The sequence below is a fragment of the Gymnoscopelus braueri genome, assembly GCF_963280865.1.
Source record: "Gymnoscopelus braueri genome assembly, chromosome: 15".
In the NCBI taxonomy this organism is placed as follows: domain Eukaryota; kingdom Metazoa; phylum Chordata; class Actinopteri; order Myctophiformes; family Myctophidae; genus Gymnoscopelus; species Gymnoscopelus braueri.
The window spans coordinates 16,638,542-16,653,091 of record NC_137620.1 but is presented as its reverse complement, the minus strand read 5'-3'; the positions used below and the strand labels follow the sequence as shown (position 1 = coordinate 16,653,091).

Genomic DNA, 14,550 nt, shown 5'->3' with positions numbered 1-14,550 from the left:
GAATAACGTACTTATGTTTGAAACGATACTTCAATATCTTGCATACAAATTGTATCTTTCATGATGAAAATATGGGCCAACTGCATGTCAATCATGGTTTGAGTTATCCTGTGTGCATCAATTCAATGCAATGTGTGTCGTCACACCCAGCTCAGAGAGGAGATTGTGATTCGTATATCAGCACCAGCTGAGCTATGCAGTTCACTGTGATTGGTCAATACTTTTCCAAGACATCCATCCATCCATCCAACCATCAGATGTCATCTAGGATTAAACTGCTACCACAATGTCTGGAATGATTATTTCCAAAATTATACTATTTTAAGTTTGCATGTTTGTATGTGTGTTTATGCAGGTACATACATGTCTGTCTGTCTGTCTGTCTGTCTGTCTGTCTGTCTGTCTGTCTGTCTGTCTGTCTGTCTGTCTGTCTGTCTGTCTGTCTGTGTGTGTGTGTGTTTATGCAGGTATACATACATGTCTGTCTGTTTGTGTGTGCTTACATGCATTTTCATGGCTGTTTATGAATACTCTGTGCACTACTACCATATATAGACACATCAGAGTGGGTCAATGCAGTGAAGAAACTATAATAACCAAAGACCACAAACGGGTGAAGTATCAACATTGAGGCAGACAGACGTCTCACTACAACCACAGTGCTGTGCATTTCATCACTTTTTGAAACAGGAAACATGTTTGTCTTCTTTTGCTTCCCTCTACAAACCTATATTATTATTCTATTAACAACAAGAGCAGAGCAATCAAGTGGAAAGTGTCTTTCTTCTGAGTCATGGAATGATGTAGAACTGTACAAAGACATTAGACTTGCTATGTGGTTATTACCACGGCTCTTAACCAATCAGATTGTGTCTTTTCTACCCACTGTATAAATAACAATAATAATAATATAAGCTGTAACTTGTAACTTCCCTCTATTACGCTGGATTTGAACCCGGTTTCCTGTGCAAGTGCTGACATTTTTACCATTGAGCTAATAGAGCCTGCCTGCTTGCTCAGGGGAGACAGTGAATCTTGACCATCAGGCCAAATTTCGTGTCAGATCCTGAGACATGACCTTTGACACGATCTAAATGTCTCATTAGAAGAGCAGGGAGACAAAATACATAATTTACATAAGTTATGTTGTATTAAAAAACTCTAACATACAGATTGGAAAAGACTACATTTTATTCAATAACATTATTTTTTACATAGTGCCGCTTTAAGGCCAGCATATGACAAAACTAAATATTGTTCATTAATTTATTTAAAACTTAACTGCAATGTACACTCTGTCATACTGTACAAACAGAACATAATGTTCACTGTTTGTTTTTGTTCGATAAGATAATGATATCTTGATTTGATTTGATTTGATTTGATAAACTTTATTTTGAACTTACAGATAAAATAAAACAACAAGAACCAAGAACAACTAGAAAAAGTGCTCCTCGGAGCACAGGTCTCCGCCAGGTCAGGTAGGTTATTGTGGGCCAGCAATGTTCAGAATTTGCCAATCAGGATGGAATATAAAAAATCGGACGGAATGATCTTTATCACTTGACTATAGAGATAATGTGTACTGATTTGCATGATGTTTGGACAAAATATGTAGGAGTAATATAAAAAATAAGAATCGGCCTCCTGGTGGCGCTATAATAGGGCAATGTGAAAAGGGTGGCGTTTGTTCTTCAACGTAGTGCGAATGTGCGTGCATGAATATGTACGAATGAATATGTGTTTTACATAAGTCGGCCTCCTGGTGGCGCTATAAAAGGCTAATGTGAAAAATGCAGGGCAAATGTGTTTTCCTTGGCCTCTAGGGAGTATGCGTGCAAAGTTTCACGCAGATCGGTGCAGTGGGAATGTGCGTGTGAAATTTCACGGAAATCGCAAGCTGCGTTCATGATTTGAGGCATTTAGTTCAAAATGGACCAAAACTGCAAACTTTGGAAGGCAACTGTAGCCAATGAAGATATGGCTAATCTGACAGATCCGTGTTGATCACATGACTATAGAGATACTGTGTACTGATTTGCGTGATGTTTGGATAAAATCTGTAGGAGTGATATGAAATAATGGGTTTTGCACAAATTGGCCTCCTGGTGGCGCTATAACAGGTCCATGTAAAAAAATTGGGGCAGAGGTTCTGAATTGGCATCCAGGGAGTGTGTGTGCACAGTTTTGCAGCGACCGGGCCAACGGTGCCAGAGATTAGCTGTTCACAGACAGATGGACGGACGGACACACAAACGGACGGACACACAAACGGACGGACGGACGGACGGACGGACAGGGGGTAAAACATACTCTCTCGCCATGCCTTTCGGCCTGGCGGAGACAATGAAAGCCACAATATAGAAATAAAATACAAATGAAATAAACAAAAAACATTTAAAATGCGATCATTGATCATCCCCGACATGTTCAAAAAGGAGTAGGATGAAGCAAAACGTATTTACTCCTACCCCGTCTTATTTAACATTCATAATCCATATAAACAATTACAAATGTATCATATCATATAAATCATATGAAATCTCTATCTATCTATCTATCTATCTATCTATCTACCTACCCATACCTATCTATATACATCTTATCTCTATATAATATATATATCTAATACATATAGCTCTATACATAACCCATATATACCCATACCCACTTGCTTTTTTATTTTATTTTTTTAAATAAGTTAATTAATGAATACAATCAACCCACCCCTTCCTCCACTCTATAACAGCTAATGATGTCCTTTTTATACATCCTCTTAAATTGTGCTATATTAGTGCTTTGTTTGAGTTCTAAATCCAAACCATTCCATAATCTGACCCCACAGATTGTGATACACTGACTCTTTCTAGTGGTGTGTACAAGAAGTTGCTTTAGGTTAAGCTCCCCTCTTAAATTATTGATTGATTGAATATTTTATTAGGCAAAAAATGTAAAACAGCACAGTTACATTTAAAATACTGTCTAACAGGTCCGTTCATAAAAGTCCTTGCGGACTTGTTTCCAATGAGGGCCTTGGTATTCAATTCATAGCCATATATAGTGGCACCACAGTTCAAATATCATTACAAAATAAACAGCAAAAAAATATAACACTATGTACAACAAAAAAATTAAAAAGAGGGGGAAAAAAAATATGTACAAGAACAGGGGGGGGGAGGGTCTGCTGTCTAACGGGAAAATGGTACTGCCTCCTCCTTTGGCCTCCTGAAAGGTGATTTTTTTTAAGGCTCTTTTAAATGAGCCCAGCGAACTGCATTTTTTGAGGGATGGAGTTAGACTATTCCAATCCTGGGTGGCAGTGCTGTAGAAGGAGAATTTGCCCATGTTTGATTTATGGGTGGGTGGTACCAAATTGTTGTTAACGCTCCCTCTGGTATTGTGACTGTGGGTGTCGCTAACCTTTTGGAGGTATTTACTCAGATATGCGGGAATAGGGGGCATATCAGGCAAATTTGCATTTACAATTTTGAAGGCCAGTCCCATTTTTAGTTGTTTAACCCTGTCTTCCACCCTGAGCCAGCCTAGGCTGGCAAAATGGGTGGGAGAAAGGTGGGTCATGGGCCCCAATCCGAGGAGTAGCCGAATCAGTTTGTTTTGGGAGGTTTGAAGCTTAGTCTTCAGTGACACTGAGGTGTTGGAGTACCAGGAGGTGCAAGCATAGTCAAAAAGTGGTTGAATCAGGGCCCCAGAGAGGGTCCTGAGGGCCTGAGGGTTGACAAAAGAGGAAACTCTGCCCATAAATTTGCTTCTCTGGTTTACTCTTTTGACCACCTTTGTAGCCATGCTTTCACCTGTCAGGTATTTGTCAAGAACACAACCCAAATAGGTAATCTCTTCATTGCTAGAGATAATTGTGTCATCGACTTTGACCTTGAAATCATTTACATCCATCTGTCTGAGGGAATGTTTGGTCCCAAAGAGAATGGATTCAGTTTTCCCAAGGTGTAGTGACAGTTTGTTATGGGTAAGCCAAGTACGGATTTTTGAGAGTTCGGAGCTGAGCGCCTCCTCAACTTGCAACTTGTTATAACCCCCCTCTCTGTCGGAAAACATATTCTGTATATTCCCCGGTAGTACATTATTTCTTGCTTTATACATAATTTGAGCTGTTTTGAATTTTACCATGTCCATGAATTTCAAAGCATTTAACTGTAAAAAAAAGAGAGTTGGTGTGTTCCTGATATCCTACATTGTTCACAATCCTTATTGCCCTCTTTTGCAGTATGACCAATGGTTGTAAGTTACTTTTGTAGGTATTACCCCAAATCTCCACACAATAATTCAGATACGGCAAAACCAGTGAACAATACAGAATGTACAATGCCCTTTGATTTAGAATGAATCTTGCTTTTCCCAGTATAGAAACGCTTCTTGCCAGCTTAGCTCTTATATATGAAATATGGGGTTTCCAGCTGATTTTGTGTTCTAGCATTACACCAAGAAATGTAATTTCGTATACTCTTTCTATCTTTATATTATCTATCATCACAGTTGCTTGTGTGTCAATTTCCTTATTTCCAAAAAACATGATCTTTGTTTTCTTCAAATTTAATGACAGTTTGTTTTTGTCAAACCACCGTTTCAATTTGTTCATTTCTGATGTGATCACCTTCAAAAGCAGCTGCAGATTGTCCCCAGAACAGAAAATATTCGTGTCATCGGCAAATATATATATATTTTAATATTTGATACTTTGCAGATGTCATTTATGTAAAGTATGAACAGTTTTGGGCCCAAAATTGAACCCTGAGGAACCCCACACGTGATGTCCATGAGTGTTGACTTGTGCTCACCTAACTTTACAAATTGCTGCCTGCCCATCAAATAGCTTCTCATCCAGTTCAGCACTACCCCTCTAATACCATACCTTTCCAATTTATCTAATAATATATCATGATTAATTGTATCAAAGGCTTTTTTTAAATCAATAAATATTCCTATAGCGTACTTTTTTAAATCTATACAATTAGTGATCTCTTCAATTAATTCCATTAATATCCTAAGACACATCACAATTTTTAACAGTTGGACCTGTGTGATCTAAATACTCGGAGGAAGTCTCTTTGCTGAAACACATACATATACATGTACAATATATGAGCTAAACATGGCATTATATTTGTTTGAGATAAATGAAAGTATTTTCAAACAGCAGGGCAAAATCTGTACCGATATTATAAGGGTTGAATATCTAAAACAAAAGATATATAAAATAAAATATATATAATTTTAAAATATTTTCATTAAAATGTAATAAAACTAAAGTCTGTAAAACACAAACCATAAAATATACAGTAAACGTATCATGTAAATATCTTAATACCTACAAAAATTGAATTAATATAATATGTAATATAATAAAAAATCACAATTGTCAAAAAGTATATTTTGTATACTACACAAGTTCATGTGCTAGAATGAGGAGTAAAATAGGTGTCAGCATTGTGTGAATGCACATACATGTGGTTGAGTGCATGTGCATGTTTGCTCACGCATGTATACGGCAGTACATCTGTGAATATGCATTTGAACCTCATAGATAAATCGATTGACACTTCAACAATACATTATAGTTTTAAACTACTTCTCACATCAATCCAAACTTTGACTTTGTGTGCATGCGATGCGTGTATGTGAGAGAAGAGAACATGGCTCTTGCATGTAGATGGCTCCGTATATGTTATCCCTGCATTTATTGGTGTGAATCCATTTGTATCGTTATGTATCCCTGCTTTAATGCTGAAGATCCATTGACTTCATCCACGTGTCATGTTGGGTTGTCCTACACCACTGTATCTAAGGAGTTTAAACAAAGTTACAGTGTACATTTAAAACAGGAACTCTGTCAGTGAACATTGTGCTGTATAATATTGTATCTACTGCTTTCCCTTAAACTTTGGAATATCGTCGCCTTGCTAAACTAATGGCCTAAGTCATTTTTTAAAGTTTTTCAGGAAAAACTGATCCAAAACAAAACTATATGATATTTCTTAATCATTTCATCCAAAATGTTTATAACAAATTATCAGTTATGTATCATAAGAGATTTAAATAGATTTAAATAGGATTAAATCTGACTTAAGCCACATTTTTTTTTTTTAATGGCCTAAATCAGTAAATAATTTCACAAAACCATGTGACTTAGGCCCCAAAAAAGGCCCATTTTGGCCTAAGTCACACTAGGGAGTTAGGCCATTATACTAAAAGGGAGTGAACAGCATGATCCTTTTCAATTAGGAGATGGGCGATTTTACCAGAGGTGGCCAGTGTCATGAGGAGCTGACTTAGGCAAAAATATAATTTTCCTCAAAAAATTACGTAGGCCATTAGTTTAGCAAGGTGACGATATGAAGAAGTGTATTCACATCTCATTCAGTTGTGAGTGGTGTCATTCATTAAAGTTCCATTTTCAACTGCTCACAGATATCTTTGCTCACTGGAATTTCCCTCAACATCCATTACATTCTGGACTCTGGTCCTACTAATGAGTGTCTGATGCTAACAATATGGTATGAGAACACTTATAGCTCAATTAAACTTTGGTAGAGATTTAGGTTGTGTCCCTTTTTTTCCCTCCCATCCATTTACAATGATTGATAAAGATATTATGTAGCATGCACAACAACAAACAGTGACTTTGTCACAGTTATTCCTCCTATGAAAATGATAGAATAAAATTGAGCAGATTTTTCTTTCTTCATTCCATAAATACTGCAGTGTGGTTGTATGCATCGTCCTTATCAGACATCCATGTCTGTCCAGACTCGTATAGTATATCGTTGCTGTCGGGCAGAAATCTCTTATCTCCATATTTTAACTTTTTTTGTCAATTAACGCCCTACTTGATCATTCCACAGCATCACACAAAATAATCAAAAGTAGCAGTCGCGTTTTGACCTTATAGATCTGCTACTTTTGATTTTTTTAATGCTAATCCTGAAAAGGAACAGTTTTGGACATATAAGGTTTCCACCGGACACAGTTGGTACGTGCGTATGTTTTCCCAATGTTAATATTCTACAATAAAACCAAATAAAAAAATGTATCTGAACCTTGAAAGTATTGTAGGGGGAGAGCCGCGTCATGGTTTGTAATTGTAACGTGTCATGGTTGCAACATGCATGTTTTCTCTTGATTGGTCAATGCCACCATAATGTCATCACGTCAGTATGTGACCAGTGCCGTAATGAACGTGCCCAGGAAGTAAATAGTATTTTAATCCAGGCTAGAGAGAGTTATCGCAGAAAAACTGATTTATCACAAAGTAAGTACGATTTTTCACCTTGAGTATCTTTGGTCTACAAATCTTACCTTTAATGTTGCTGAGCTAAAATCCACATCTGTTCTTCACTAGTTTACATAGTTTTAACACGCTATATAGCATAAAAAAATGTAAACTAATGTGAACTAACGTGCATATATGCACATTAGTTCTGTTCTGTAAACAAAGCCAAAGCAGTGGAGCGCAGAGCGGTCCAATTGTAACACACATCTTTTTAAGTGTAATCAATGTATTTACCCAAACTGCCATCCGGTAATATTAAATAAATTCCTTATGTTTGATACATTATCTTATCACATCCTTGGTATGAAAACAATGTAAAACAGTTGTTTGAAATAAATATAATTGATTTAAGCGGAAAACGATTTGTTTAATGCTGTTTTTAGCAGTGTTGCATTAGTAACTCATGCTGTTACAATTAGTCTCATATGCTCTTAAAATGTAACATCAGAACAGCGTCCACTTTCGGTTTAATAACTCATGACCTGTTTTATCAATTGAAAAACTTTAAGTGGTTTATGATAGCGGACATGTGTAGGTCCTTTGCTTGAAAATATTACATATTTATGTAGGTAAAAAGATCGCAGAGTAAAAGAGTGAAAAGTGAAAAACACTACAACCTTGGCAGTCCTCCCTACCATTTTCATAGTCGTCAGAGTGATCGATTACTCCATAGACGCTTGTGTCACCTAAAGGTAAACAAAAGTACACATTAATGTCCTGCTTATTGTTGTTATTTCACACATGCCTTCAATTTAGTAAATTATTCTGCTATTTATAAAAAAGGAATTGACAGTTATTAATATACCTCCAAAAAGCACATTCATTGTTTAATGAATGAAGCTTAATTTTTAATTTGAAGTTGTAAATTAATTCATATTTAAATTAGAACGAGTTGTTCTTGTCAGAAGTGTCCTTTACCAACATGATTGATTTAAAAAACTGACCATGCTGCAGTGGGCATTACAAATCATCAGGAGCCCCACTTTGATTGGTCCCCTGGTCTCCAGCAGAGCCCTGACTGATTCCCTGAGACTGAACTGGTCTGTAATTCAAATATATATTTAGCAGAAATGCATTAGAAATATTTTGAAATCTATAGACATACTATGTATTAAGTAGGAATGTATTGCCGACATTCTTATTAAAAGACAAAGTAATGCTGTACTTACGTGACATAACATGGATCTGTAGAAAGAAAGAAAAGAAAGAAAGAAAAATAGAATTGTGCAATAAATCTTTGAACATTTAAATTGCTCTGCCATGGAAATCATTAGTATCATTTAAGGAGAGTTGCACAGTGATTGTAATCTAGATCAGAGGTTCGCAAAGTCCTTCATGTCAAGTTCCCCTAAATAAATATGCATTTGGCCATGGATCCCCATCTGAAGCCAGGGACGCCCATACAAGATTTGTTTTGTTCAAAATATTCAAAAAATGTCACGAGAAGAATCGTGCCAATATTTGGAAGTCACATCATGGTAAGGTATAACTATACCCAACCAAAACGTCTACTAAAGTTTAATTGTGCTTTAAAGATCCAGTGCTGAAAATCTCATTTTTTAACATTATTTTCTTTTACGACAACCCTTGGGGGCGTTTTTTTCTTATTTTTTTCTAAAATAGCAGATCTACAAGCTTACAACTGCATTGTGAGCTTTCTGCCCGACCATTCACAACTGAATGAGATGTGAATACTTTCTTCATATTCCGCAGTTACCATTTTCATAGTCCTCAGAGTGATTGATTACTCCATAGACATGTGTGTCACCTAAAGGTAAATAAAAGTAAGCATTAATGTGATGCATATTGATATTTCACACATGGTTTCAATTCAGTTAATTATTCTGCTATTTATAAAAAAGGGGGAAAACAAACTGACAGGTGATAATACTTCCAAAAAGGACATTCATTGTTTAATGAATTGGTATTTATTTTTTATTTGAAGTTGTAAATTAACATTTGTCATTGTCAGAAGGACTTGTCAGAAGTGTCCTTGACCACCATGATTGGTTCAAAAACTGACCGTGCTGCAGTGGGCAGTACACATCATCAGGAGCCCCACTTTGATTGGTCCCCTGGTTTCCAACAGAGCCCTGGTGGTTTACCTGAGACTGAACTGCTGGTCTGTAATTAAAGGATATAGAGATCTTTTGAAATCTATAGAAATGTATTAAGTAGGAATTTATTGCTGTCATGCTTATTAATAGACAGAGGAATACTGTACTTACCTTACACAACATGGGTCTAAAGAAAGAAAGAAAGAAAGAAAGAAAGAAAGAAAGAAAGAATAAATCTTTGAACATTTAAATTGTTATACCATGGAAATCAACAGTATCATTTAGGTAGAGTTGCTCAGTGATTGCAATAGATGTAATCCGTCTAATGTATGAGTTCTCACCTTTGGATCGACACAGCAGGAGCAGAAGGATGGTCAGTAGAATCACAACCAGAAAACCCACAATCAGCCCCACTACAAGTGGAGAAATCTGTTTCACAGGTCCAGACACTGAAGGTTTAGCAGATCCAGTGACCGAAGGTTGAGTAGAGCCAGACACTGAAGGTTGAGTAGATTTTGTAACTGAGGGTTGAGGCATTATGACAGAGTATGACAGCAATGAAAATAGCTTTTGAAAAACAGAGATTCATATTAGGCTATAACATTTAGGCTATACCCCAAAAGCCTATAGATGTTTCTGATTTAATAATAAAGTCAAAATTAGGCTCCAAAGTTTGGGATAGACTAGAGTATGCCTTCAAAATTGTTGTAAACTTGGGAAACCATGGCCATGTCTGTTATTGTGTAATAGTTTACAAACTAAGCTGGAATCATTATTATTATTTGTACATTTTGAATGATTTTATTCCACCTAGTTATGTGCCACAATTATTATTTTTTTATTTCAGTGTATCACCTCTCCCCAATATCTCACAATTGAGAGTGATAATCTCTCATATGAATATGGGAGACACACTGGACTGCAGGATCACAACAGGCCTGCCCACAGTCAAATCTGTCAAAATGTACAATACATGTTTTCAGCCCTTAGTGTACACCCCCCCTCCCTTCCCCTCCCAAATGCAAAAAACGAAAATACTCACGAATAGTGTCTATTGTGACTGTGACTGTAGCACTGCCTTCAGTGTAGTAAAGTGGTTTTCCTCTCCCTCCTCTGCACCAGTAAACTCCTCTTTCTGACACACTGACTGATCCATCAGAGTGTTGCACACCATGATAGCTGTAGTATTCCCACTTCCATCCATATGAGCCCTCCACAGAGCAGCTCAGTGTAACACTGCCCCCTACAGGTAGGTCTGTTTGGTCAGCTTTCAGCGTGGCCTTTGGTTGATTATCTGTTGATCAGATTATGAAGAAGAACTTTAAACTAGAACATCTACTTCCTGGAGAAAATGTGTGGACTGTGTGTAGCTGAAATCTACACTGAGTGCACATTTGGACAATAACCTGGCTATGTCAAATACTCAGTTAATGAAAATAGGATTACAAATATGGTAACTAATAGTACTGAAAATAATTGTTGATAATTAAGAACTGCCTGATAAGTGATAACAACCAAATGGTCAATCACAGCTTGACCATCCATCTGGATCTTTTGTCCATCTACAGTGTAGCAGTCATGGATCAAGATCAATTACAAAATATTTAATATGGTAAGTTAACTGTTATTAATGTTAAATATTAAATGTATAGAACATAATTGATCCAGACCAAGCAACTACCGAGGGAATGTCCTGAAAGGAACATAGATCACGCAAATAGAAAATACAATGATTCATTATGTGACGGAATGTTAATTTGTTCAAGAATGTTTTGTTCATCAGAAATTATTTTCAAATGCGTTTAGGTAGCTTGTGAATGTAAATGTCAATGCAATATCTCTAGCTACCTTTAATATATCCTGGTAGTTTATGTATGGAAGAAATGAATGATCTATCATTGGAAATACCCACTATATTGTCAAGTCCCATTTCCCAGGATATTTATCTCTTTATGGGTATAAAAACATAATAAAAAAGTTAATATGAGTGCTATTCATGATGTTACATCACCTCTTTACCATCTTTACCATCACCATCTAGCTTTTAGCTAGTGTGGACTAGCTAAAAGCTACACTGAGTATTCTACCATGCAAATTTGGACAATAGTTTGGCTATGTCAAATTCACACTGAGAAATATAGTTAAAGATTAATAATAACTAGTACTGAAAATAATTCTAGATAAATAAGCACTGCCTCATAACAACTAAATGACCAATCTTGGCCATCCCTGCAGCTATGGGATCGTGTCTATGACTACCAACTGTACACAGCAGTCATGAAAAAGAAAGAAAAAAAGACCAATTACACGTTATAATGTTTCAATGGCGGAAGTTAACTGTGATTACTATGTTAAATATGCAATGGATATAAAAAATATGTTGAAACAGAAACTACTATTAAAACACATTGAGTGCCAGGGTTTTTTTTAAAACAGGGTACAGTCAGTGCCTGGATTTTTAACCATTTTTGAACCTTTTTCAAGTAGTCACAAAATATTTTCAGTGATCACCGTCCTCACGGTGATCCCCTCATTACACACATAGAGGTCTCGTACAATCGGGGGGAAAAAATTAAAAACATTCGGTAATCCGTTCCATAGTTGCAGCCAGTTGAAAATAGTCAAAAATAGTCAAAAATACATAGTAAAAAAAAAAAGTACACAGGAGCCGAGATACAGGCTTTTGAAGTCATACTAGTTAACCAGGAAGTGGATTAAAGTCTAAATCTTCGGAAAATGATATCTCCTGGTGCTGTGAAGATTTTTTATTTTATTTTTTCCCCAAAAACGGCTATAACCGTTTTTGGCACACCTCGTTTGGATTATGAAAAACGGCCCGGGCCGTTTTTGGCACTCAATGTGTTAAGGAAATGTTCTGAAAGGTACATAGGTCAAATTAATAGAAAATACAAAATATTCATAATGATGGCATGCTCAATTTCATCAATATTGTTCATCACAAATTGTTTTCAACTGCATTTAGGACGTTTTTATGTAAATGTCAATGCAATATCTCTCACCAGTCACCACCCTTAATTACAATATAGCCTGGTTATTGATGAGTGGAAGAAATGAAAGATGTATAGGAAATGCTTATAAACGTATTATAAAGTTCCATTTCCTAGTCACGTCCTTACAGGATGATCATAGCAAGGTTTTGTGCCAGCGACCCCCAGAAGAGAGGATTTATGTTTTAAAACATTCAAAATTCTTCAAAAATAGCAGAGTACAAGCTCGCAGCATGGCACGGAGTGACGCGTTGTGAGCTTGTAGATTTATTTTTTAATAGCCAACATATAAATGGAAAAAGTGATTAAAATCCTTGTGATGCTATGTTAACTACTTTAGCTGGGGACCCCCTGGAATGCAACCCAAGGACCCCTGGGGGTTCCCGAACCCCACTTTGAGAACCACTGATATACAGTATACTGTCTGAGTGCTATGAATGATCTTAAAACATAAGGGCAGTGATGAGAATATATGATGATATGGCTTACCTGATACAATCAAAGTGACTTTATTACTTTGTTTTTCAACCCGCCGATCCTGTATGAAAACACCAGTACACTGGTATTCACCACTGTAGCGTGCTGGTTTTCTCATTTCAAATCTATTCTGATCTTGGTATCCGCCAATTTGACGACCATCTTTGACAAGTCTGTAACCCCAGTCAGTCTTCTGTCCTTCTCTCATGTCACATATGAATGTAACAGACTCTTCAGTAAATATCGGGGACTTGGGCTCCAGGCTCAGAACAGCTTCTGGTCTTTCTACACAAACACATAAAACACAAACACACAAGTAGAATAAAATCAAATGCTACAAACAGCCTCATCTGTCACTAAACCAGAGTAATAAGCAAGTTGAGTAGATGCATATTAGTAGACTGACTATATGTAATATGTAATAATTGAGAGGATGAAGTATGTGATAATGTGAGTAGGTTTAAATATGATCTTGACTGAGTGAATAAAGAGAATAGATATCAATCTTTACCTTGACTGTGTCCATAGGAGAGGAAGCTACTCACTGAAAGATATTTGATGAGAGAAAATATCAAGATAAGCATAAATATCTGCATTTAATTATTCCTCATTAACACAACACCAGCAGACAACTACACTGCCCTACAAAGTCAAAGTGCAGTAACTAAGCAAAGAATTAAACTATTAATCAGTTGGCTATAAGTGTTATGGCACTAATTGTCTCCGCCAGGCCGAAAGGCATGGCGAGAGAGTATGTTTTGCCCCCTGTCCGTCCCTCCGTGTGTCCGTCCGTCCGTGTGTCCGTGTGTCATTCTGTCTGTGTACAGCTAATCTCCGGCACCGTTGGCTTGCTCGCAGTGAAACTGTGCACACACACTCCCTGGATGCCACAGATGAACCTCTGCCCAAATGTTTTCACATGGGTCTTTTATAGCGCCACCAGGAGGCCGATTTGTGCAAAACATATTTTTTGACAGTACTCCTACAGATTTTGTCCCAAAATCCCGCAAATCGGTACACAGTATCTCTATAGTCATTAAATGAAATAAGTCATTCAGATTTTTCATATTCCATCCTGATTGGCTAAAAATGGCTTCCAAAGTTTGCAGGAGATGTCCGTTTTGAACAAAATGCCTCAAATCATGAACACAGCATGCAATTACCTTGAAATTTTGCACGTACATTTCCACTATGCCGAGGAAGAAATGCCAATTGAAAAAATTCAAATCAGCCTCATGGTGGCGCTATAACAGGCCGATTCGTGTTTTTACCTATAACTGCACCGATCTGTGTAAAACTTTGTAAGCGCACTCCCTAGAGGTCAAGGAAAAACCCTTGGCCTGCATTTTTCCCATCTGCCTTTTATAGCGCCACCAGGAGGCACACTTATGTAAAACATTTTTTTTTTATATTACTCCTTCCAATTTTATCCACATTTAACGCAAATCGGTACACATGATCTCTATAGTCATGTGATCAAGACGGATGTGTTTGATTTTTCATATTCCATCCTGATTGGCTAAGATTTACATCTAAAGTTTGCAGTAGTGGCTTGTTTTGAACAAAATGCCACAAATCATGAACGCAGCATCCGATTGCGGTCAAACTTTGCACGCACATTCACACTATGTTGAGGAGCAAATGCCACCCTTTTAACATTGGCCTGTTATAGCGCCACCAGCAGGTCTAATTTAGGAAAACA

At 36.9% G+C, this 14,550-nt stretch overlaps 1 protein-coding gene across 3 annotated transcripts in view; it reads right to left on the bottom strand.

Annotated features, from left to right (window-relative positions):
• LOC308102268 (uncharacterized protein) overlaps positions 1-13,014 on the bottom strand; it is a 98,590-nt gene extending 85,576 nt beyond the window's left edge. Inside the window, exons 1-10 of one of the 3 annotated variants that reach the window (XM_080451901.1) lie at positions 12,861-13,014; positions 10,406-10,657; positions 9,705-9,884; positions 9,535-9,550; positions 9,330-9,430; positions 9,024-9,074; positions 8,476-8,491; positions 8,251-8,348; positions 7,942-7,992; positions 4,785-5,817 (exon numbers count right to left, since the gene is read on the bottom strand). In XM_080451901.1, the coding sequence (XP_080308027.1) occupies positions 8,267-8,348; positions 8,476-8,491; positions 9,024-9,074; positions 9,330-9,430; positions 9,535-9,550; positions 9,705-9,884; positions 10,406-10,657; positions 12,861-12,966 (804 nt within the window). In that variant the 5' untranslated portion in view covers positions 12,967-13,014 and the 3' untranslated portion in view covers positions 4,785-5,817; positions 7,942-7,992; positions 8,251-8,266. Of the gene's footprint in view, positions 1-4,784; positions 5,818-7,941; positions 7,993-8,250; positions 8,349-8,475; positions 8,492-9,023; positions 9,075-9,329; positions 9,431-9,534; positions 9,551-9,704; positions 9,885-10,405; positions 10,658-12,860 lie in introns of those variants that run through there. The other 2 variants (XM_080451902.1, XM_080451903.1) reach the window with 2 other exon arrangements.
• Positions 13,015-14,550: the final 1,536 nt, after the last annotated feature.